Here is a 24,918-nt window from a genome sequence, read left to right as displayed (position 1 = left end):
TGAAATTATGTGATAGGAGATCAACCTCCTCCTTTTGAAGTTGCTGGAATTCACCAGTGCTTGTAAAGAGCCTTTTTCTCCTGAAATCTGTGGTTCCAACAAGGGAACATTTCCCAGGAATACAGCCAGCAGAGCCAGATCTATTTTTAAAACTTCTTTTAAAACTTTTTAAAACTACCAGTTCTTTTTTTTTCTTTTTTTTTTTTTTTCCCTGCAAGGAATATTTTGGCCACGTAGCTGCAAAACAGTTCCTCTTCCAGGTGTGTTCCAGGTGTGTCTCTGAGCTCAGCGGACATTCATGGGAAGAGCTGCATGGGATCCACCTGAACCCTTATCTCAGAACACACAATGGAGGTTTTGTTTTACTGGGCATATTTTGGATAGTCCATGGCCTGTGGGAAGAGCAGGACCAGCCAATTTTCACTTGAGGCCAGCTGTGGTGTCCTGATAGTCAGGCCATTTCCAGGTCTAGATGGATGGGCCTTGCACAAACCCAAAATAAAGATAATGGGGTTTTTTTTAACCCCAGTATTAACCATATTTCCCCTCCCTGTCCTGCTGAGCACGGTGAGCCCTCGGGGGAGCCCCGCCGAGGAACGCTTTCTTCTGGGCGTTCGTTTTAATTACAGCCCTAATTATTTTGGTGCATGGGGATGACCCAGTTAACAAAACCCATCCTGGGCATCTCGTGGTCTTCTCCACCCCTGCCCATCTCTGCGAGGAGGGAACCTCAGCTCCTGGCAGCTGGGAGCAGAATTATTTTTGAAACAAAGCGGTCGGACTGGTTGCCACATCTTAATGAAAATGATTTTTTTTTTTTTTTTACAAAGGCATTTTCTATGTATATAAACAGCCCTTCCTCCCAAACCTGGTTAGACAAGAATGTTCCTGGGTGTGGACTGCCTTGTATAATTAACTGCACAGCTGTAGCTTCTGATCCCTCAACGTCTGCTCCTCTCTTCCCCCCTTGCATCTCCCCGGCATAATCCAGGCGTTCTCCTCCTCCCCGCCGGGAGCTCCAGGTGCGTCATTTGGGCAGAAGGTTTCCTGCATTCCAGAGCCATTCCCTGCTGAGACAGGGCAGAGGAACCCACTTTGGAGGGGGCTGAGAGGCAGGAGCTGGAGGAAGGACGAGCGAGCACAGGAGCCACTTGCCCTGTTTAGACCATGGAAACGGGGAGTGCAGCCAGGACCAACGGGACCGCCGGGAAGGCCGAGGATGTGAAGAGCCCAACCACCCCAAAGAAAGAAGAAGAAGCGAAGAAGGCGACGAGCCCCGGCGGGGGTGAGAAAGAAGCTATAAAAGGCACGGGCGGTGCTGCGCTGGAGACGGGGCAAATCAAGAGCTCCCTCTTCTCTGGGAGTGACTGGAAGAGGCCCATCATTCAGTTTGTGGAGTCATCCGATGAGAAGAGGTCAACCTACTTCAGCATGGACTCGGCTGACTCCAAGAAGATGCAGTACGCCAGCGGACAGATCGGAGACATGAGGAGGCCAGCCCTCTCCTTCCCAGAGAAAGGCGACCTCAGGAAGTCCCTCTTCTCCTTGGATTCCAAAAAGAGCTTCCTGCCCAGCGACGGGGAAGGGAGGAAGTCCTTGTTCTCTGGGGGGCAGATGGGGGACCTGAAGAAATCTTCCCTGCCTCTGGTGGAGACGGGGGACCTGAGAAGACCCTTCAACAAGCCGGACAGAGCAGCTGGGTCACGGCCCAGGGTGAAGCTCGAGGATGTTCTGTGCGACTCCTGCATCGACAACAAGCAAAAGGCTGTGAAGTCCTGCCTGGTGTGCCAGGCTTCCTTCTGTGAGCTGCACCTCAAGCCCCACCTGGAGGGAGCAGCTTTCCGGGACCACCAGCTCCTGGACCCCATCAGGGACTTCGAAGCAAGAAAATGTCCTGTGCATGGGAAGACCATGGAGCTGTTCTGTCAGACAGACCAGATGTGCATCTGCTACCTCTGCATGTTCCAGGAGCACAAGAACCACAGCACAGTGACAGTGGAGATCGAGAAAGCAGGGAAAGAGGTAATTAATTCTCTCTTTGTTTCGTGCTCCCATCGCTCTGTAGATCTCGATGTGACACCCCGGCCTTTGCTCTCCAGCCTGCAATCTCTGCTCAGGTCATGTCTGTGTGGAATCCTGGGATGCAGGGGTGGTGGATGGGAAGTGTTTAGCAGAGGACTGCTATTGCCTGGGTGCTGCTGTGATGGGATTGTTGTTCTCCTGATGGCTGGTTGCAGCAGCACAACGCTGGTGGTGCGTTGCAGATTTGATCTGGGGGATGGAGAACGTGCTTTCCACCCCTGGTTGCACACATGACTTTAAGCAGAAGCTGAATCAAAGCCCTGGAAAAAGCCAGTCTGGAGTTTTGACAGTGTTTGTGCAGTGTTACCCACAGCCAGGAAGGTGGGCATCAGGTTCCTCCAGAATACAGGTGGTCAGATCAGAGGGTTGAAGTTACCTGTGGGTACTGGGTGACTGTTGCAAATTGCCATCTCAGCTCCTTAGAGTGAGATTATGGTTCTTTTACTTATCTGTTACGTATATAATAATGAATAATGTCAGGCCACACCTGTGGGAAGAGGCTTTTGAAGCTTAGACGAAGAAAAAACCCTGGTGCAAGCACAAAACATGATCATTTCCCCCGGAGTGCTGCTACAGTGGGTTTAGAGCATGGACATCTAAGGAGATGTGGGACAGTGCTCACTGATGAAGTGCCTTTCACCTCTGTTTGCTCAAAGCCTCGTGCTGTTTGTTTTCTGGGTGGGTGATGATTATTCCACGAGCTCAGGGACTCACCAGGTTCACTGATGGTAAAAGCGTGTCCTGGCCTAGAAACCTTCCAAGCAGACAGGGCAGGAGAGGTGGCAGAAAGGACACCCAGGACATGATAATGGAAAACAATTTGCCTGGAGTCCCTCAGTGGCAGACACTGGAAGGGAACTCAGATCTGCTCAATCCTATTCTTAGGCACAGCCCAGGCCAGTGCTCTGATGTAGGGAACAGGCAAACACAAGTGTCTGCTGCTAGAAATCCTTAATGGGAAGAACAGTCGAACTCTTTCTAAGGAGCTGGGAAGATTTATCTCATAAGGCTGAAGGAGCATCTTATTTTGAGCTTATCTCTGTCTCCTGTTTGGTCTGTCCTTGCCATGTCATCTCCAACCTGCAGCTTTGCAGAAACCAGACAAAGCTTCTCCCATGCCCCAGCCAGCCTTTCTTCAATCCCTGCAGGGCTTGCCAGCCTGCTGTTTGTTCCATAATTGCTGCTTCTTGTGGTTTTGATGTCAGCCCTGAACATCTCACGGTTCTAACATGAAGCTGTGTCTGGTGTCTGCCAGGGTGTCCGATCCCTCTGAGCTGTTTCTGCTGGAATGAGCTTAACAGTTGCTTCCTGAGGAAGCAAAGCCAGCCAGATCTTCTTCCTGTGGCTGGATGGATCGACAGCACCTTGATTTTAAAGAGGGAACCATAGCTGAGCAGAGAAGACCCTATCTATGATTTAAATGAGGTTTGATTTCTTTCTCAGAGTCCTTGGAGTCCTTGTGCCACTCATGAGCTCCATGCTTTAGTTCCTGCACTGTTCTGTGCTGATCCTGCTGCTGCTAAGCCTGAAGGATTTAGGGCTTTATCAATATGAATCACACACATGTGCAAGTTTCTCCTGACAACGAGTTCGGTCCTGTTGTAACTTGAGCGAGTATTCACTCAGACAAAAACAATTAACAGAAGAGCTGTTGCTTACAAATGTTTATTCCTAAGCCCTGATTTATTCACCATAGGTGGAGCCTTAGCAAGAACCACAAAGAGGAATGAACATTTCCAACCCTTTGTGTGTGCCACCTACCCTTATCAAGCCTTGCAAATCACAGCTGGAATGTGACCACAAATTGGGAGAGTGGCTGGTGCTGAGGGCCTTTGTGGAAGGGATAAGCAAAAACCCCACAGCAGGTCATCCCTATCCCTGCCCTATTTTCACAGCTTCGAATCCAAGCAGCTCCAGGGGAGCTTTGCTACCTCCAAATTTGCTGACTGTGCCACTGGGGCTGGTGACCAGAATACAGAGAGACCCTTTCACACAGTGCTGGATGTCAAGGATTAACTGGTTCCCCTGCAAGGATTCCCTAGTCCCTGGCTATTCCATGACCCCAAAACTGGAGAGGATTCCAGGAGAACTGGTGTTTCTATGTGGTGCTGCACTGTCAGTCTGGGTGCTCAGAAATTTGGTGGCACAAAATTGTCTCGTAATCAGGTGGTTCAGGCACATCTGTCCTTCTGCACTACAGAATTAGTGCAGAATTCAGCCTCTTCCATGGGTCTATCTGCTACAGACCTACAGAGATGCTGTGCTTCAGTGTTGGGAAAGATCCTGCTGTAGAATTAGGAAACTCTGCTTGCTTCATGGTGCAGACAGAGCTTAAGAGGAGAGGAATGCAAACAAGCCAGTAGACACACACCTACTAGTTAGAGCATTTAGCAAGCAGTGGAAAGGCTGATATCTCTGTCTCAGAGAACACAGCAGCATCTTCCACTTTTCAGGAGCCTGGGGTGAGAGTCACTCACCCCCCTCTTCCTTTTACACCAGGGAAAGGCACAGGGACTCAGACAGAGCCATTTGCTCTGAGTTTCCACCCAGTGCTATTTGCTTATTTTACCCAGCAAACCTTTAATGCCTTCCCCAGATCCACTTTGCATTAGTTTCCTGCTACAGATTTAAAGGAAAAGGAACCCCTGCACCAGAATCAGTGCAGGAAACAGCCAAGGAAAAGTCTGTGAGGCCAGGGAATAACCACTCAACGCTTGAGAAGTGAGAATTGTCTGCAGCAGCTTGTACACTGGAATAAAACCCCGTGGCCAGCTTGATTTATCAGCAGAACCAGAGCCCCCCTTGCAGACAGCATCCTTCATTTTGAAAGGGGATCCTTCATTCCAAACCTGTTTTACAGGCCTGTTCCCAAAAACGAGACAACTTCCCCTCTGCCTGCCAGTGCCAGAGCTGCATAAGCTGGCACTGAACACCCTGGCATCACCTCCCAGCACCAGCCCTGGTGCTCAGCAGGGCAGGTCAGCTCTGCTGAGAGGCACTTTGATTTTATTCTTTTTTTTTCCTTTGAGTCTTTACCTCTAAAGAAAGGTTCACATTGTCCCTCGGGTGCAGGGAACTGCTGTGCAGGAATGGGAGCTGGGTGTTCCTGGTCTCCAGGAAGCTGCTTTTAAAAGGGACTTCACAGAGGCTGAACCAGGCTTTGAAGTCAACCATCCCCAGGGATGGATCCAGAGGGATTTCCATCCTCTCTGTCTTGCTTTCACTGACCAGAGAGCAAACAGGAGTGTGTCAGTATGGCAGTGTCATGGAATATCATGGGATCAACATGGAATGTCAGCATTCCACTGATGCAGTGTGGCTGGGAGACCTTATCCACAGCAGCTGTGGGTCATCTGTGGACGCAGCTCAACAGAGATGCTCCTTCCCCTGACGTGGTGCAGTCACTGCAGGATGCTCTTCCTCGTTGGAAAGCTGGGAAAGTGACCTGCTGCAAACTGGGATTTGAGTAGATTTGCCTGTTTGCCTGCTTCCTGCATTAATGCCTCTACAGCGAGGGCAGAATCCAGGGAAAATCCACCAGTTTGCAAGTCAGGAATTCTCTTCAAACTGTGCAGAGAGCCTTTTCTGGCCTCTGCTCCCACAGTGGCATTTTTGGGGATGCTGCCTGAGGCTCCAGAGGTTTTAGCCCACTGAGGGGAACATGCAGTTGTAAAACCAGCAGAACTGATATCTCAAACAAATTCCTGCCTTCTCAGCCCTGTCACCTCCACTCCTGGCCCTGCACTGGGACAACTCGTTTGAACAGTCCTTCTCCAGCTTCATTACTGGGTTGGGATGTTGCTGGCAGTAATTAGCACAGCTCTCCCAGGCTGGTGACACAGGGGGGTGTTCCCTGATTCAGGCCCTGGGTTCCCAGAGCATTAAGGGCATGATGATGCTTGTACTGCTGCCTTGCAAAAACGAGTTGCATCATGATGCAAGACTCATAATCTCACATCTCCAGGTCCTCTCCACAGCACAAGGGCTGGGTTCAGTTGTGGATGTTTAGGTGTACACTCTGAACTTTCACTTAGGCCTCTTGGCAGGCCTAATTAACTTAGGCTCTAATAGGGGATCCAATCTTAGCTCAAGAACTCTCAGTGCCATCATTTCTCAACTTGCTCTACTCAAACTGAATGGTCTAAACTTGGATTTCCTAGATCTTCTTCACTGTCACTGTTATTTCTGCACTGCAGGGACTCCCCCTGCAGTGGGTGGTGTTTCTATGTTATCTGTCACTGGGATATTCTGAACCCCAGTCTCACCCAATGGATTTGTTCTGGATGGTCCATCACAAGAGAATCAGGGTTTGTGCACCCTGGAAAATCTGAGAAATACAAAGAAAGCTGGGAGAGAAGTTTCCTCATAGGGGATGAAGTTGAGGTGACTGTCCCTAGTACCTATAATTATATACAGATATATATGTGATATATTGGACAGCTAAACCAGCTGTCAGCCAGTCACAGACTGACCAGAGTCTTAAAACCATCATGAAATATTGATGTGGTCCATCTCTAGAGCACCCTTATGAATCCTTATGCCCATGTCACCAGTTCTTGCACTATTCCAGAGTCTCCCTGGACCTCCTTTGAACACTTCTTGCTATGATTTGGGGTTTTTTTTGGTTGTATTTTTTTAATGTTTGTAGTTATCACACAACCACACCTCCCTTCACCTCCCCTGCCCTTGCTGGTGTCTGTGCTGGTGTTTCCTTTTGCCATCAGGAGGGATGTTTTAACCCCTGCCAAACCTGGATGAGTGTGGTATTTGCATTCTGGCTATTGGAACTATCTCTGTAATTTCCATTTGCAAGTCATAAATCTCTCACTCTAAATTGTTGTGTGGGTCTGCCCTTAAATAGCTGTTACATCCCATCCCAGAGGCACCCAAACTACCTTTCTGGGCAAAGGGATGTTACAACTGCAACGAGCTCAGTATCACTTCTGAGCAAGTAATACTTTCCAGAATTCCTTGGAGACCCATCTTAATTAAAAAGGACCATAAATGTATCATGTTGTTATCATCACCTTCCAGCCATCACCTGACTTCTTTTTTTTTTCCCTGTTATCTTTCTCTTCAAATCCCTTGTGTTTGGGAGTGTCTGTGTGGCTGTGAAAGGTCTCCTCTCCTCCAAAAAATCCCTCCAGTCCTTCTCTGTATGATTTCACTTACATTCTTGCCATAAGAATATCCTGATATTTAGGGATGAGGAAGGAAACAATTGCTCAGGAGATATGCCTTTTTAACTGCTTTGCTAACAATTAATACCATGTACATGTAGCTCTGTGGCTCCAGAATGCAACTTGCATTTTAGTGTGATTTCTCACATTGCTTAATGCAGTGCAGTGGAAAAAAATGATCTAAAATGTTTTTATCTCATTGCATTTTCCTGCTGTGCAAAGAGTCTTGATGCAGAGGACATTCTCACATGAAAAAAATCATGGATTCCTCCAAGTCACTGTCTTGGAAATGTGAAAACTATTGGATCAAACTCAAGTCTTTACTCTTTTGATCAGTAATAGAGAAAATTCTCTCATCTTGAAGCCTGTGTGGTTGCCTGATGAATCTGTACCACAAACCCCTTTCATTTGTACCCTGAAAAAGATGAGATTCAGCTCATGACCTCATTCAGTTCACTCCTGAAGGCTGTCAGGGTGTTTGGATCATATTTAGAGGGCTGGTGCTCTCCTAACTCCCAACAACCAGGACAGTGACAGTGTGAGGATGCAGCTTCTCTGGCCCTGAGACAATTCTGAGTGCATTTCCCTTTTTGGTTCCCCCTTTTCTTGTGTTTTACAAGGCAACAAAGCAACTGTGGAACTGCTTTCTCTCTATAAATGGAGATTTCCTAAATTGGAGCAGCAAGAGTCCATGGCTCTCTGAGGCAGCTGTGCCTGATTCCAGCTCGAGGGGATGTTCAGACTCTGCTGGGACTGGCACCAGGACAGGAGCCCTGATGGGCTGGTCTCCTGCTCTGGGCTGCTTGGCAGCTCCTTGCCTGCTCTCCATCCTGAATGGAGAACTGGAATGTTTTCAGCTCCCACTCTGAGGGTGACTGTGATCAGTACAGACCCAGATTTCCGTGTTCTGTTACATTCTTGGACAGACAGCTGGGCGAGTCGTGTGGGAGTGGATTTATCCCTCCAGTACCTCCCCTGCCTCTAATTGTTGTTCTCAATGTGAGTGGGTTTGGGGTCATGCAACCATTTGCCACAGGAGCAGCAGGTTCGCAGGACTTTTCTGTCCCAACACAGCCCAGCTGCAGAACACGGGTCATTTCTGCCAACTGGGTAGTTCCTCAAGAGCTCTGGGGTGAGTGTCCCACAGCCAGATTGCCTGTGGTCATAGCTGTGCACACAGGAGACACGGGAACACCTTGGGATGCGTCAACAAAGGCTTTGTCATGATGTGCTGGGCAGGGAGGTGGTGACTGTGAAGGGCCCAGGGAGGGGCTGCCTGGAGTTAACGGCCCTGGGCATCCCTGAGAGCCCAGCACTGGGCATCCCTGAGAGCCTGACCCCTGGCATCCCTGAGAGCCCAGCCCTGGGCATCCCTGACAGCCTGACCCTGGGCATCCCTGAGAGCCCAGCACTGGGCATCCCTGACAGCCTGGCCGTGGACACCCCTGACAGCCCGGCCCTGGGCATCCCTGACAGCCTGACCCTGGGCATCCCTGACAGCCCGGCCCTGGACATCCCTGAGAGCCCAGCCCTGGGCATCCCTGACAGCCGGGTCCTGGCTCATCCCTCAGCTCCAGTCCCATGGGCTGCCCTGCCAGTGTCTGCTCTCAGCTTCTCTGGGAAGCCAGTGCACAACCAAATGCAAATGAACCCCAGGGAAGTTGCTGATCTAAGCCAAGCAGGTTGACTACACCTCCACCTCCTCCCTCCTCCTTTTGTGTTCTTTCTTTTCTTTTTTTTTTTCTTTTTTTTCTTTCTTTTTTCCAAGCATTCCCCAGCTTCATCATAACATGAAAGCTCTCAATTCAGAGCAAATTAATCCACAATCCTGTCCAAACAGAATTCCTGCCGGAGGCATCATCCTCCTGTTGCAACACTCGTCCAACGTCATTCCGTAATTAGCTGGAAACTGTTATTGCTGCAGAGGCACACCCTGGGACGGGCCCTGCCCTGCACACACAGCTGAATTTTGAAACAGGGCCTCTTCCCCCTCCAGCTCCTGCCTCTCATGTGATTAAAAGAGGCACGGTGGTAGGTGGGTGCTGCTGCTGAGCGAGCTGGATCTCCTGAGCCAGGCGGCAGCTCTGGGATGCTGTCCAGTGGCAGCACATGATCTCCATTTCAAGCAGTGCCAGCAGCCTGTGCCTCCCGGCCAGCCCTGCTCGGGGCCAGGCGCGGCAGTGGGAGCACTGAGCTGCTTTGAAGTGGGCCACCCTCAGCCCCAGCTCATGAGACTCCCTCCTTCCCTTCCCCTCTCTCCCAGGCCGAGCTCTCGCTGCAGAAGGAGCAGCTGCAGCTGAAGATCATTGAGGTGGAGGATGAAGTGGACAAGTGGCAGAAGGAGAGGGACCGGATCAAGGTGTGTGTGAGATGTTAAGGTCACTTATCGCTCTCTTTTCCACGCTCCCCCATCCTCCTTTCCTCAATTTCCCTGCCACCTCCAGCTCTGACTCACTCCACCCCTCACCCTCCGCTCTGCCAAGCTCAGTCCTGCCAAACCTTGGCAACAAAACTCCTGCTGAAGCCACCCTGTGACACATCCTGGGGGAGATCAAGGAGAGGCAGCACAGCCTCGTTACAAAACCACCCCAGGCACCTCCCTGCTCTGGGGGCCTGATGGTTCTTCAATCCCCAGCAGCCAGGCAGAGTCGGAAACAAAGGTGTGCTGCTCCTCTTCCCATCAGACCACACACAGAAATAACCTGCAGAAGGGCTCTGGGTAACCCAAACTGAGATAAGGCAGCACTTCCCCCAACAAACATCTTATTTATAGAGGAACAGCTCATTTCCATACTGATATAAGGCTCCTTTATAATTCTTTCACCATGGTAGGGGTTGGAATACAGCAATGGTATTATTTTTTTGTCATCTATACCCTAACTGAATAGAGCAGGGAAAACACTATTTGGAGACGCCCCAGAAAATTTGCATAATATTAATAGACAAAGCCATTCTTCTCCCTTTCATGTGGTGCACACACACTGGCTCACCAGTTCTGCTTTTCATCTGCTTTATTATTATTATTATTATTATTACTACTATTATTATTATTATTATTATTGGAAACCTGACCTAGAAATTTTAACTCTGAATATAGTTACATCCACAGTCTTTCTGAGGAATGTTTCAGAGGGACCTTGAGGTCAGGTTTGTAAAAAGTGCTTCAGCACTTTTCATCCTTTGAAATAGGAGGAATTCGATGTTCAAATTGTTGAGGAGCCAGAACCATGACTTCGAAGGTTAAACAGTGTTTTTAAATATCACCTAAGCGTGCAGTTTATGAATTGGAATAAAAGATCTGCTCTAACAGTGAGGAAGACATCATGCCCTTTGGATTACATACACAAAATCATTGCAGGAACAACTATTACTTCTCTTGGCACAACTTCTCTGGTGCTAAAACTTGCCTACCTGGAGTCTCTACATTCTAAATGCTGAGAGTCCTTGGACATATCCCCCTCTGTGTCCCTCTGTTAGCAAAGTTATTCCTTGAAAAGTTGAATATTTTCATTCTCCTGTGTCTTTGCTGCTCCTCCTCTCTCTGAACTCCCCCTCAGAATTACACCACCAACGAGAAAGCCACGGTGGACCAGCATTTCAAGGAGCTGATCCGTGACCTGGAGAGGCAGAGGGATGAGGTGAAGGCTGCCCTGGACCAGAGGGAAAAGATTGCATCAGAGAACGTGAAAGAAATCGTGGATGAGCTGGAGGAGAGGGCAAAGCTGCTGCGGGAGGACAAGGAGAACAGGGAGCAGATCCACCAGATCAGTGACTCCGTGCTCTTCCTGCAGGTAACTGAGACTTCACTGTAATTTTCTCTTTTCCCACAGAAGACAGGATTTGCCCTAAGGACAAATCCCAAGTGAGTTTAACATGTGTTCACCTTCTCCAGTTCAATGCACAGCTAAGTCAGGAACTTCATGTTTGGAGCTGTTTCTGCTCTGGGAGGTGAAGGATGAACTCAGACATGCAGGTTTGTTTACAGATGGCTACAGCTCATGGACAGAGCATTTGTCTGCCCCCTCCATCTCCAGCTCTCATACTACTTGGAGCCTAAGATTAGCCAGTTCCCTGGGACCTACCCTCCAGCTCTCCTGTTCCTCAGTAACCTCTGTGCCCTTCTTTTTTTTCTTTTGGCAGGAATTTGGGGCTCTGATGAGGAATTACGTGCCCCCTCCCTCTCTCCCAACCTACAGTGTGCTGCTGGAAGGGGAGAGCATGAGCCCATCCATGGGGCTCCTCAGGGATGACCTGCTCAATGTCTGCATGAGGCACGTGGAGAAGATCTGCAAGGCAGACCTGGGCCGCAACTTCATCGAGAGGAACCACATGGAGAACGGTAAAACAGCCCAAAAATCCCCCCTTCCTCCTTCCCTCCCAAACCCAGGGGAGATGAAGTGTGCTGAACACACTCTGCACAGTGGAGAAAGTAAGAAAAACAGCGAGAGGAACACTGCCTGTAGCTGGAATTCTTTCTGGAATATCAGTTATCCCCCACACCTATGCGGGGATGGAGCCAGTTGAATTTAATGTACCAAGACATCCAAACATCCAAACCAGCCCCCCTTCCCTGACTGCTGTTGGATGTTATGGCTTCACAGTATTTAAGGGTTCAGCCACCTCCTGTGTGGCACTTGAGAGCAAGATTTCTTTTTGGGGGTCGTGAACAGTGACCCTTCCCTCCTGCAAGAGGGACGCTCTGCCTCGTGCCAGGCCCCCAACAAGCCCTTCCAGTTTTAGCACCACAGTTTCTACCTGGAGGATTCCACACATCCACTGAGGCAACTCAGTGCTCACTGAGGGAAGTGGAGAAGGCAGGGGCAGGAAGGTGAATGAAACCAGCTCAGGAGGGCAGTTCTGAAACCCTCTTTGTGCAGCTGGGTCAGCACACGCAGGGTGCTGGTGTGATGGGAAGTTTTACAACTGCCCCTTCCAGTTGCCTGCCATGAAATGCTCCTGCCAGCTCCTGCCACTGAAAATCTAATACTTGAAAGTCTGATTTTCCAAGTGGAAAGGTCTCCATTTTGGTGTTCAGTTAAGCTACAGCTTGACCTGGGATAAAACTCCCTCTGATCCACCTGGCAGAGCTTTCCTGCCTGCCCTGATCCAGGGGCTTCAAGGGACACAAGTGGTCCCCACACCTCAGTGATTCCTGAGGACAGCTGATGTTCCTCAGGTGAATAAATGCTCATTATCACAGCACTGCAATGACTCTTCTAAGGTTCTAACCCACTTCCTTTCAGTGGCTCCCAATTAGCTCTGAATAAAGGATTTATCTTGCATCAAGCTCACACCTAAGATTAGGAGGACTAAGATTAGGGCACTGCAATGGGGCTGAGCAACCAAGGTTCACTTCCTACAAACAGCCTTTGTAACCTTGGGCATGTTACTTAATCCCATGAAATGACCTCTTGCCCCAAGAATAACAGGGATAGGAATTAACAGTTATCTCACCAGGCTGCTGGAGGGTATAATCTATTAGTAATTGAGGAACCCCAGATACCAGAACAATAAAGGTCAAGAAGCTGGATATGTAATGAGAGGATAAATTGTACCCTGCTCTTCGGGAGGGTGTGTGGCTCAAAAAGATGCAGGAATAACCTCAACTCCAGTTCATCCAAATCTGCTGCAAACCTGCAAGATCCCTGCTAATTCATTCGAGCTCACAGCACTCACATTGCTCCTGGATTAATGCACTACACTGTCTAGTGCCACCATCCTCCATGAGACATGAATTAGATGGGCCAGATACTTCTGGAACAGAGAACCAACCTTGCAGAAAAGTCAGAGACCACACTCCAAGTGCTCATGATGCACAGCCAGGTTTTAAAACTCCCCCTGCCCTTAAAGCAGTACCAGGAATTGGACATTATTTACCTTTCAGCAGTTAATGCTGCAGCAGTCCTGGTTAGATCCTTCATACTCCTCATGCTGAGAAATGTGGCTATAACTGAATACAAGGAGATGACAACCAGCTCAGATCCAAAAATCACTTCTGTTCATTGTTCTTCCTCCTTTTTTTTTTCCTGAAACTTTGCAGAATTTCCACCTGCCGAGCTGGTTTTTGCCAGCCCTGAGGCAAACACATTTTTGCTTGGCCACTTGTGCAACCCAACAAGATTATGCCTGTGTTCAGTTCTGGTAGCTGAGGATAAAGACTGACTATTCCTTGATACTTGATCACTTTTAATTGGGGTCTCCTCCTTTTACTGATGCCAGAAGCCCTCACTGGTACTTGAAATCCGTGGAATTCAAGTGCCAGAACATTTCTGAGCAGGGCAACTAAACGCTGCCAGAAACCTGGGTACTTCCAGAGGCTTTAGCAGGGATTTAATGGACACAGCTTGGAGTCTGCCTAATGAAAAGAACAGTGGTATCCACTCAGTTGGGAAATGTTATTTAAGGTGAGTCCCAGGAACTTCAGAGCTCTCCCTTTTCCAAACTACAGTTACAGATGAAAGAGGGCAGCACTCTGCATCCAGTGACTGCAAGGAAATAGCTCCACAATTACTTAATGGATTTAATTAACTCGGACTCCCCCTGAGTCATTGCAACAAATTCATTTGCTACTGGCTTGATGTTCTGGTGTAAAAACCTTCCCAGAAAGAAATATTGTATTAATGGAATGAAACCTGCTTAATAGCAGACTCCAAAGGGAATCCACTTTCTTTTAGTTGTCATAACAGGTACCTATGTAGCAGAGTGGCAAGGAGACAAATAATCAGAGAGCATCCAGGGAGTTTAAATAACACAGAAATAAATTGGAGAAATAAAAGAAAAGTTTGTTCAGTGACTTAAGAATCAAAGAATGGAACTATTTAAACACGGGAACCAAATTTACTTCCTTGCAGAGAACAATGGGTTTGTATAGGCCTTCAAAGAAAGTATTTTTATGAGCAAGTGTACTGATAAAACATCATTTCCTGTGGATCAGTGTCAGAAAACCAAACCCAGGCTGTGAAAGAGCTGCCAAAAAAGCAGATTTCATCCACTTTGCATGAGGCCTGAACCAACCACTCTTGTCCAAGAGTCTAGAGCTGTTTGCTACTTTATTTTAGCACCTTTCTCTAAAAACTGAAGGAGCCAATGAGCCCTCCCATCACTGCCTTTCTGGAGCTTCAAATACTGGCAGTCCTAGAGCAGGGGGTTGAAAGCCAGGCCTGTGCTCAGGTTAAACACCAAAGGAGCCAAGCCCAAACCACTGCTTTTGAAGTGGGGGACATCTTTAGCCCCACAGCAGCGTTTTGGTAGGAAAATGCCACAAGCCTCAAACCTCCCTGTGTTTTTTAGGAGATAGGGCAGCTCCAGACTGGCCAAATGCTTCAGCTGGGCTGTGCCAAGGGAACCTTCTGCTTTAGACCCCGGGCAGCCACAGCACTGCTTTGGCTCCCAGCCAATTAGAAAAATAGAGGAACTTGTTTTCAAAGAGCAGAATCACTTCTGCAGCGCTTGAGGAAGCAATTCCACCCTGTTTTCCCCTTCCCCCTCCTCCCCCTCCCTCTCAGGGCCACTAAACTTCCCCCTCCCTGCTCTGCTCCTCCAGGTGACCATCGGTTCATGATGAACAACTACGAGTGGAACCAGCCTGACAACTTGAAGAGGTTTTCCATGTTCCTGTCTCCCAAAGGTATGGCACCCTACAGGTGGTCAAGGCTTCCTCTGAACACAGCTTAGGAAAGGAACCTCACTGATAACGTGCCCCAAAATTTGCTTTCCCTCCGTCCCTCTGCACGTTTATGCCGAGTCTTCTCTCCAGCTTACAGAGCTCTGAGAAGGTTTTGCCTTTTTGTCTCGAACAGGGCAGAAAAAGAGAAGAGCTGGAGTGACTTCAAAGAGTGTAGTTTGTGAATGTATAGTTTTAAGATGTCTCACTGGGTTAAAGTCAGTGCTATTCTCCACCCAAAGCTTATCTCACTGTGCCATCGAGTGTGAAAGCTGCTCTAGGCTTGCTCTGCATTAGGATTTTACTTTCACCACCAAACATGCTTTTTCCTTACAGGAAAAGGACAGAAGAAGTGAGAAACGTGTCCTAAAAAAAAGCAGGAGGCTGGAGTTCCTTTCTGAGCTCTGGCAACAAGAGCCCTGGTGATTTGCTCATGTCCCAGTTGTTGCATGACCCACTACAGGATGAGCCTTCGGAGGGAATGAGGGTTTTCAGCACCTCCAGTTCCAAAAGGACATTTGCCATTTCTAAATGAGCATCAGGAGCCTCCAGAGTGAGGAGCTGAGGGTGCTGAAAGCCCAGGCAAGGCACTGCCTGTAGGAAACAAAAGGGCAGGAAGGGTAGCACAAAATAAGTGACCAAATTTCAGCCCTGCCAGGGTTTGCCAGATGCTTCCAGCCAGATGGTGGGCAGGGATGTGCCAGCAATTAGCAGTGGCACTGCCCTGGGGGTGTATTCCTGCTCTGCCTTGGGGTTTCCTGGGGACAACCCAGATCCCAACACTGAGCCCTTTGTCTGGAGCTCCCCTTTGCCCTTCTCCTCAGCTCCCTGCCCACGCCTGGCAGCCCTGCCTGGCGCCCAGGGGGCAAGGAGGTTCTTTGGAGCAGATGCCAGGGGCAGGGCTGGCATTCCCAGACTTCAGCAGGGCTGCTTCCCACAGGCCCCCGGATCAGGGGGCAGAGGGGCATCTTGCCAGAGGTTGGTTTTGCTTGGAGCCTGACTCCAAACACCTCCCAGATGGTTGGTGCTGCTCTGCTGCCCCAGCTGTCCCAGGGCTCTGCAGGCCCTGTGCAGTCAGGGGAGGACGTGTCCTGCTGAGCAGAGCTGATGATGCTGGGGAGAGACCACAGGCTCAGCCCTGCACCCCAAAACTTTTCGGCCTGGAGGGAAGTTTGAAAGTTAATTCTAAAATTGCACGAGCTGAACCCAATCTCTACCCAAGAAGGGAAGCTTTGGGTTCAGGTGGAAACAGCCCCACAGGCATTTGAGGAGTGTGGATGGGAGGAGCAATGTCATCCTGCTGTCACTGCTGCCATGTGTGTCTGGGACATGGCAAAAGGAAGGGAAAAGCCATTTTTGGCAGTGCCATAGCACTGTAGTGCCTGAACTTCCCTCTGCTCCTCCCTGGAGGATCAGCTGCAGACACCTGGGAGTAGAAGTTCCCTGGCTGCCTGCTGGGATCCAGCATCCCAACCTCCTGAAGTGCCAGGAGGGATCACCAGGCACTGCTAAATCCAGGGTTCCTCCTTTAGTGGTGCCTGCCCTGAGCACTGGGAGGGCTGTACAACAATGTGCAGCTCAGTGGCCCCACAAACACTGGGGGAACATTTATTCCACCTACACAGCTGAGAGCACAGCCTGTGCTGCCTTCCAAATTACTCATTCCCTGTTTTCCACCAACAAAGTCACTTTGTTGTCCAAAACAACTGAAGCACGTGGTTGCACTGGGTTCTCCAGCAGGGTCAGGGCTCCAGCAGGACAGAAAGGATCCAGCTGCTGGAGCCACACTAGTGGGGAATTTGGGAACAGAATGAGTCAGTAGGCAAAGCAGGAGATGTGACCCACTTATCTGGCACGCTGGCTGGCCCAGGATGGCCTGATGAATAATGCAACATAGCCATAACCATTTAACTCTCTGGAGCTCTCTGTGCTCTCTCCACGTGTCATGTCCAAGTCTGGCCACAGTTGATTGCATCTTTTCTAAGGAATTCTGTAAAATGGGGGGGAAAAAAAGAGGACCACCCTTTGCATTGTGTCATGTGCACGGAATCCTTGAGGATCTCATGAGAGTTTAGGAACACACCCCTTTTTCTGGCTTGGTTTGGGTCACTGCAAACTCTGCCTGAGGCCACAGTGGAAAGTGTTTTCTGGGTTGAGGAATGCTGCCCAAGTAGAGCTCTGTGCTAATTGCAGTGACCTAAACTAAGAAAGTGCTTGGATTTGAGCTGAGCCTATAAGGTTTTAAGCCCTGCTTAAATTCAAGGAGACTTCCACTGCTCTTGTCCTTAAAGAGAGTATCATAAATAATGGTTTCAAACTGAGAGGAGGTGTAGATTAGATACTAGGAAGAAATTCTTTATTCAGAGGGTGGTGAGGCCCTGGCACAGATTGCCCATCCCTGGAAGTGTCCAAGGCCCAGTTGGAGGGAGCTTGGAGCCACCTGATCTGGTGGAAGGTGTCCCTGCCTGTGGCAGGGGGTGGAACTGGATCATCTTTAAAATCCCTTCCAACCCAAACCATTCTGTAATTCTACCATAAAACATTTGCCTGCAGGGATGACATAATGAGGCAGAGGGGAGACATAAAATGTTTCAAAAGATAGAGGAACAATTTTTTTTTCAACTGCTCGATGCTCCTTTCTTTCCTCTCCCACTAAGCTTTCTTCTCCTGATGCTGCAAACAGTTTGGCCAAAGCCAGGAGGAGGTTGGAAAGATCATCTTGTGCCTTTGGAAGTCTTTGAGTGAAGAGTAGGAGGGACTCAGGCACCACAGAGAGGGAGAGAGAAGTGTAAATAGAAACAGGGCTTAAGCAGAGCAGCAGCCCACAGGATGGCAGCATAGCAGCTCCAAGTGTTCAGCTTGGGTTTGCTTTACTGGGAGCCCAGTGCCTCACAAAAAGGGCACATCAGCCCCAGGGTGAGGTCCTGGGGAAGCCCTGGAGCACCTGCCTGTCCCAGTGCTGAGCCAGCCTGTGCTCCTGCAGGAAATGTTCCTCCCCTTGAGTCTCCTGAGCTCTAAATCCAAGCTCTGCACGCAGTCCTGTTGAGTAGACAAACCTGAGCTGGCGATTTTCTGCAGCTCGAGGCAGCTCTGTGGCAGGGAGAGCTTTGTTCTCTACACGAGAAGTCTATTCACCATTCCCTAGAATCCAGGGAAAAAAGCCCAGGCTTTCCTCTGCTCCCTGGACCCAGATTTCTGGTCTGGGGTTGCTCCCAAATCGGCAGGGACTGTTTCCTAGAGCAATGCCAGGCCCAGGCCTTTGAGCCAGCTCACCAGGAGCCGACTGCTGAACTGGATGCTCTTGTTTTACAGCCAATTTCAACCCACGATCATGGGAATTTTCCTCCTTCCAAGCGACTGAGGAAACACTTGGTACGGGTAATTCCCACTTCAGTTCCAGAGGATCTAACCCCCCGTGCCACAGCTTTCTGGCTGCCTAACCAACCTCTCCTGTTTCCCCTCTCAGCTGTCCTGTCACCTGTCTCCCAGAGCCATCCCTGAGCTGGCTGATCAGCACTGTCTGCACACCCCAAACCCAGGGAAAGGCACCCCCGGTTCTCATTCTTCAGACAGTGAAAGGAGGTGGAAAACACAGGAGCCACAACCCCCCATCCAAAACCCTCTGTGTGGAGGTTGTGGCAGAACCAGGAGAGGACTTTAAATACTCCCAGCCAGTCTCAGAAGCACAATGCTGCTCCTCTCCATCCCACAAACACCTTTTACTTAGTTCCTAAGTTCTCAGAGACCGAGAGGACACTCACTGCCTGCACAGCATCCAGCAGGGTGGGGAAGGGGGTGCTTTGAGCACCAAGAACCAGCAGCAGGGAGCCTTTTCTTCCCAGATCCCCATCTTCCCTTCCATTTCCTCACCTGTATTTTCTTTCTTTGCTTCCTTCATGCTCAGAGGGTCCAGCCTTTCCCTTTGCTCAGAGGCAGCCACGGCCACCCTACCTGGGGGAGCTCTGGTGACTCACAGCCACACCCAAGTCATTCCTGCTTTCCATGCTACAGGCAGGGCTGGCTCCCTCTCATCTCTCTGCTCTCAGATTCATTCTGGCAGCCAGGGCCTGACCCCAAGGAGGCCAGGAGGGGAAGCCTTGCTTTAATTTCAATGGGCTTTGAATAAAGCCTCAGCTGCTTGGAGGCAAGGGAGCTTGGGCAGCCGTGGAGTCATTACTCCTGTCTCTGGAGAGGCACTTTACCTGCGAGGAAGCTGCTGCTCCTCAGTCACACCTGCCCTCTGGGTCTCTCAAGAGAAAGGCTCTTCCCTGCCTGGAGCATTGGGATCACTCCACTCTCACACACTGTGCCCCCCCAGCTGACTGCTCTCATCTGCCTTTTGTCACCGAGACAAGAGGGACAAAGCCACTTGTTCCCATCTCCCCCCACCCCGGGCCAGTGGAAGGCAGCTCTTACAGGGTGTGTTTTGAAAATGCTTGGGCTGCTCCACTGCAGCCCGTGGAACACCATGGAATAACATCACCTCTTCTGTCTTCCAGTAGGCAATGGTACTAAGCTGCCTTTTCAGTTCTCCTCGGTGGGACAGAATCCGCCCGGTGACTTCAGCAAACAGTCTGACGGGAGCCTCTTCACCAAGACCGGTACTAGGAACTGAGTATTCCCCCTTCCTCCTGCCCCTTTTTGAGCTGATAACACACCTCATCCCGTCCTTGCTCCCCCAGAGAAGGCCTGGAGCAATCCTGACTGCCAGTCTTATATACCTGCACGTGTTTACATGAGCAACTCTGCTGAGCCAGGGCAAGGGGACTTTATTAAGGAGTGTTAGCAACTATTGCAAAGTTTTGTCCAGTGAAGAGTTGAAGGGATTTTAAATTTCGCTTGTAATGGGTAGAGACAAATTTTAGATGATTTTAGAGGCGAGAAAGATACCAGGGAATGATGTTCATGGCCATTTGCCCCTCCAGCCTCACCAGTGTCATCTTGAAAGATTAAGAGAAACTAAGCACAACCTTAAAAAAAATTTGCAGTAGCTGCCTGTCCTCTCTCACCTGAACCAGAATCCCACATTCACCATCTCATCCTCCTCTTTTCACAAGTTCAAGGGCACCAGAGGTGGAATCCAAGAGCACCAGCACCTGCCAGGGAGAGTCAGGTCTGACTAATTTGCAGATGGAGATGGTGGGGAAAGGTCATTGTCTGATCCCCTGAAACTGGCTGTGATACAGCAGGGCTGGGGTTATTTTTGAGTCAGAACAGAGCTGGTGTGGTAGAAGGGGGTTAGGGCTTATCACACTGCCAGAGGTGCTGTCATGAACCCCAGGCCTCAGCTCTTTGCACTAATTAAACAGCCTGGAGTGCTCCTTGCAGGAGTCAGAATGCTGAGTTTGGGATTTGGCCTGAATTTAATTGGTCTGATTGCATTCCACCTCTCTGCGTTCCTCAGACATTTTAATTAGCCAGACCTCCTTTACTCCCTTTTCCTAACTGATTGGGTGGTGGAGTAGGACTCTGTCTGATGGCTGTCGTGTCCCACCCCAGGAATGGCTGCATTTCCATGGGAAGCAATTGCAATACTAATTAGGTGGCACTTCCAGTCCTGCTGCTCATCCCCACGCTGGCCAGGGGACACGGGGGTGGTGGCAGGGGCTGATCTGTAACAGGCTGTTTTATGTTGTCACAGCTTATCCTTCCATAGTGAGACATCAGTCTGCAAAGGTGACGCCACAGACGTGGAAATCCACCAAACAGTCTGTTTTGGTAAGAAACCTCTCCTTGCTGGGAAAGCTTGTGCACATCTCCAGCAGCAGAGCTGCCTCTTCTAGGGACACCTGAGGCAGGGATGGGGCCTTTGGACAGGGGAAAGGAAAAAGCTCCAAGTCAACAGCTGCTGTCAGGGATGCAGAGTAACCCCCCACCTCCCCAGCTCTGGGCTGGGGGGATAATCAATACTGCAAAATGACATTTGGGAAAGGTTTTGCCCTACACAAATACTGTAAGCACACACATGCTGCTGTCTGTAGGATTCTCCTCCCTGCAGGGATGTCGTACACTCTTATTAGTCTGTGACATCTAGAATGTGTAAATGACACCGAAGACAACCAGATAAAAGGATCTTCCTAATTATGTCCTGCACTGGGTAAAGGCAACATCAGAGATGAGGGGTCAGAAATCACTAGAACATCTCTAAGTCACTCATTTTACACTGTTAGCACAAACCAGACAGTTGTAAGGGGCAGAGGACACTGATATTTTAGGTCTTGTGATCTCAAATATACAGGGTTAACAAACAGTTAATGCATTACCACAGAAGCACAAAGTCAATCTATTTTTTCTTAACATCCATTCACACTGTGCTGCATTAAGGTCTTGCATGATCTGAATTAAGATTGTCAAGCTTTTGCCCCCTCAGATGAAATCTGTTGGTTTTTTTTTCTTTAATTTCTGGTTTTCCATTTGTGAAAGAGTATTTACTGTTCCATGGAAATAAGGAGCAGAGGGTCAAGAACTGAGAGCATTCCCACACTGAAGGAAAGCAGAACAAACACACAGCAGTTAGAAAGTGGCTGTCTGAGGATTGCAGCTGTATCTGCTCAGTTTTCAAGGCTCCCCAGGAGATGAATGCCTGGGAAAGGGGATGTTCCTGGGCAAACTGAGGCACTTTGAGGAAATCCAGACTTGAATGTGCTACAGCAAAAGGTATCTCCAAGAAACAGCAAAGTTTTGCAGTCCCTTCTGTCTTGTGTCTGACCACTGCCTGCCTAAAAAGATCATCAGGAGAAAGCCTGGGGAACCTCTCCCACACAGTCATTGTTTTTTTCTGTCTCCCTTCCTCTCTGATGCTCACATTTGTAATGACTATTTCATTTTTATAACCTCTATTCACCAGGTAGCCCTGAACCCAACAATTGAGCTGATAAATACAAGCATTTAAAAGTACCAAAATAGAAATGCGTGCTCTGGACTGCAGTATCTCTGCAGGAGCTTTTATGGTCTATTGGGCCAATAATCTAGCTTGTAAAATAGTCTTAAATGTGTATTTAAGTAATATACATTCTAAAAGGTCTGTAAATATGAATTTTCACAAAGGACTATTCAGTTTAAGGAGGAATGTCTTTTTAACCCCCAGGAAGTTCTTTTAAATGAAGGCCCCCCTCTTCCATATCTTAATTATATTGGAAATTAAAGCCATAAAATGAAAAGAATTTCAACAAAAGGGAACATTGAGCAGGAGGTGAGTGGGGCACTGAGCAGCAAGATGGGCTGGGTTTGCTCTGCCCATCCTTCCTGCTGTTCCTGATATTAAACTAGTGCTGCACAAGAAAGGAGCAGTGTGTTTTCTGTGAGGTGTCCCCCCCATTCTGCACGGGGGATCTGGGCAGTGGATCAAACCTAAGACAGGCTGGGCGTTACAAACCCCAATTGTCCCTGATTTCCACGCTCTCTGCTTCAGTGGGGTGAGCATTTTCTCACCCAGGGCTGCAGGTTCTGCCTTGGCCAGTGCAGCCAGTGACCACAACAAATAAATAAATACATTGGCTGTTGTGTTTGCAACCCTCCAGAGCCAACAGGAGGCTGCACAACACACCTTTGCCACGTGTTGCTTGTTGTGATGGTGCAGATAAGAGTGGAAATGCAGGGGTGGGTCCTGATGAGATGAGATACATCAGGGACTGCAGTAAAATGAGCTGGAGGGACAGAAACCAGCAATTCCTGTAGGATCTGCCCCTGTCTCTCCACTTACACAAACACTGAGCACTGGGCAAATAAAAACCACATCATTGTGAGGGTATTTCCATGCACAAGAGTTTGGGTTTGCCAGCCAGAGAGCACCAGGAAACAGCTCACAACCTGAATAACTGCACACAGCTTCGAGTGTGAAAACTCCCCTGAGTTAGTGAGCAATTCAAACACACTGACAGCAGCATAAAGGTGACGTTCCTCTCCTCCCAAAAACCCCTCATCAAGCCATGAGTCACAGTCTGAGCTTTTACATGATGCAGGGGCTCATTTGGCTCGGGAAGGAGGGCCAGGTAAATCAGAAAGCAAAGCCATTTATCTGCATTTGGTGCCTCCAGCACCTCCAGCAGGGAAGTGAGACAGAGGTTCCTCCAGGTCCCAGGTGTTGAGGAGTTTGTGAGACAGGAATGGTTGGGCTGCCCAGGAGGGTGAGAGGTGTAGGTGGCCAGAAAAAGGAGGTGGGTCAAACTCACATGCCCCAAATTCTCCATTGCAGTCACATTACCGCCCCTTTTACGTCAACAAAGGCAATGGAGCCACTTCCAACGAGGCACCTTGATCCCTGAAGATTTAGGGAAGAGCTGGCAGCACTTGGAGTGAAGACTCAGCTGCGGATTTTCATGGATGTACCTGCTACTATATTAACCTTACTGCTCTAATCTCTGCCAGGGAGAGGGAAGGTGCAGAAGGGAATAGCCTTTTCTAGAGGAAACAAGGACTTTTTTTTTTCTCCAAACCACCCAATTGCCTTGAAAGCTCCGCAGGCCTTAACAACATAACCCTCTCCTCTGCTGTCCCCTCCTCGTTCCCTCCCTGTTCCCTCTGCTGCTCTGCCTCTCCTGGGAAGCATGCATGCTTGGGTAGCAGCCCCTGCCAAACCAGCTGTGCCCCCTTTGCCCCGAGTGTGTTTTTAGGAGCTGTTCAAATCCCGGTGAAGGTCCCAAGCTTGGGGAGCCCAAAGCTCTGCCCAGGATGGAGAGGTCCCAGCCAGCCCCTGGGAGCAGTGACGGGCTAAAAGCTCTTCCCGTGCCTCTTCTGCCCTGTCACCCACCCTCTCCTGGGGACACCAAGCTCTCACTGGGGGCAGGTCCAGCACTGCCACCTCCCTGGAGCCCTGCAGGTCCCACCACGCTTCCTCAGGGTCCTCCATCAGCTCAGCTCTGCTCCTTGCCTGCCAAAAAGCCACGACAGGAGCTCTGCAGAGCTGCTGCAGCCCAAGGCCGGCTGCTGGTGGAGGGCAGAGAGGCTTTGCATCCCATCAAAGTGCCCCTCCAGCCACCTTTTCAAATTAAGAAATAAAAAGAAAATCCATCCTGCTAATACAAGATTGATTAGATGCCATAGGTGTTGGGTGCTTTTCTGTTTTCTAGTGGTTTTTCTTAATTCCCCTAAACCAAAATTGATTTATATACTGTACTTCAGGTGTTTTTTTTTTTCCTGCAGTGGGCAATGAGAATTAGTCCCGTGGCTTTTTGCTCAGGATAATATTTTTTATTTGTCCCCTGGACAGATGAGTCACATCAGCCTGCAAAGCAGCCAGGGCTGGTTAAGCATTCCATGATCTCCCTGAGATGATTTTCCCTCTCCATGGACAGGCTGAGGGGTAAAATCCACGCTGTGCAAAAGCCCCCCCGGGTCAGTCAGTGGGAGCAGGTGGCCCCTGGCAGGGTCAGGGCCCTCCAACCTTGAGAGCCAAGACCTAACAGTACTTTTCATGGCTTGCTCTGTTCAAGCAGGTTTTGGAATGGCTTCCCCCCCTCCCTTCTCCCTTTCCTGCCCCCAAATGCCTGAGAGAGGTCCCACCTGTCATTCCCTGAAGATTATTTTCTGGCTAATCCCCATGCAAAGATTCTGCTTTTTAATGCAACACCTCGTACAAAACTTGTGAGGCTGAACGTTGGTCGCTCCAGAGGACTTGAAATGTCACTTTATAGTTATTATTTTTATTTTTTTTTGCCTTAATGACCAGAGGGGGAAGGGGCTGGTGTGGCAGGGCAGGATGTGAAGAAAGAGAAACTGGGATAGAGTTGCTTGGAAAAGCCCTGAAGGGTTGGAGTATGTGTGTGAAAGGAGAGAACGAGCCCCCTCCAGGTCTCGCTGGTTTGCCCCTGAACAGGTTCCAATAATCATTTGGGTTCCAGTAAAAGCTTCCACCACCTCCTCTTTAGGTTCCAAACTGTGTCAGTGATCCCTCCTCCTCCTCCTCCAAAACCTGGATGTTTAAATCCCCCCTTCCTCCCTGCCCTAGAGAGGGCTCTGTGGTGCCAGCTGGGCACCGCCCCTGTGACCACCCTG

The 24,918-nt window shown here is 49.4% G+C and overlaps 1 protein-coding gene across 1 annotated transcript; it reads left to right on the top strand.

Annotated features, from left to right (window-relative positions):
- Positions 1–1,167: 1,167 nt before the first annotated feature.
- Positions 1,168–24,918, top strand: TRIM29 (tripartite motif containing 29). The gene is made up of 9 exons (XM_017809527.1): positions 1,168–2,022; positions 9,526–9,621; positions 10,820–11,053; positions 11,403–11,601; positions 14,806–14,889; positions 18,238–18,297; positions 19,425–19,526; positions 20,567–20,643; positions 23,120–24,918. The coding sequence occupies exons 1-9, from the start codon at positions 1,168–1,170 to the stop codon at positions 23,180–23,182; spliced, it is 1,770 nt and encodes a 589-aa protein (XP_017665016.1). The 3' UTR covers positions 23,183–24,918.

The sequence above is a fragment of the Lepidothrix coronata genome, unplaced genomic scaffold (genome assembly GCF_001604755.1).
Source record: "Lepidothrix coronata isolate B3197 unplaced genomic scaffold, Lepidothrix_coronata-1.0 Scaffold27, whole genome shotgun sequence".
Lineage (NCBI taxonomy): Eukaryota > Metazoa > Chordata > Aves > Passeriformes > Pipridae > Lepidothrix > Lepidothrix coronata.
This window is presented reverse-complemented; position numbering and strand designations above follow the sequence as displayed.

What these genes read in the sequence shown, in the direction of transcription:
- TRIM29 (XM_017809527.1), top strand. Translation starts at nt 1,168, where the DNA reads ATGGAAACGGGGAGTGCAGCCAGGACCAACGGGACCGCCGGGAAGGCC. An exon ending in CATGTTCCTGTCTCCCAAAG is followed by an intron (nt 14,890 to 18,237) that starts GTATGGCACCCT and finishes CTTGTTTTACAG; the next exon opens with CCAATTTCAACCCACGATCA. An exon ending in CCACCAAACAGTCTGTTTTG is followed by an intron (nt 20,644 to 23,119) that starts GTAAGAAACCTC and finishes TCTCCATTGCAG; the next exon opens with TCACATTACCGCCCCTTTTA.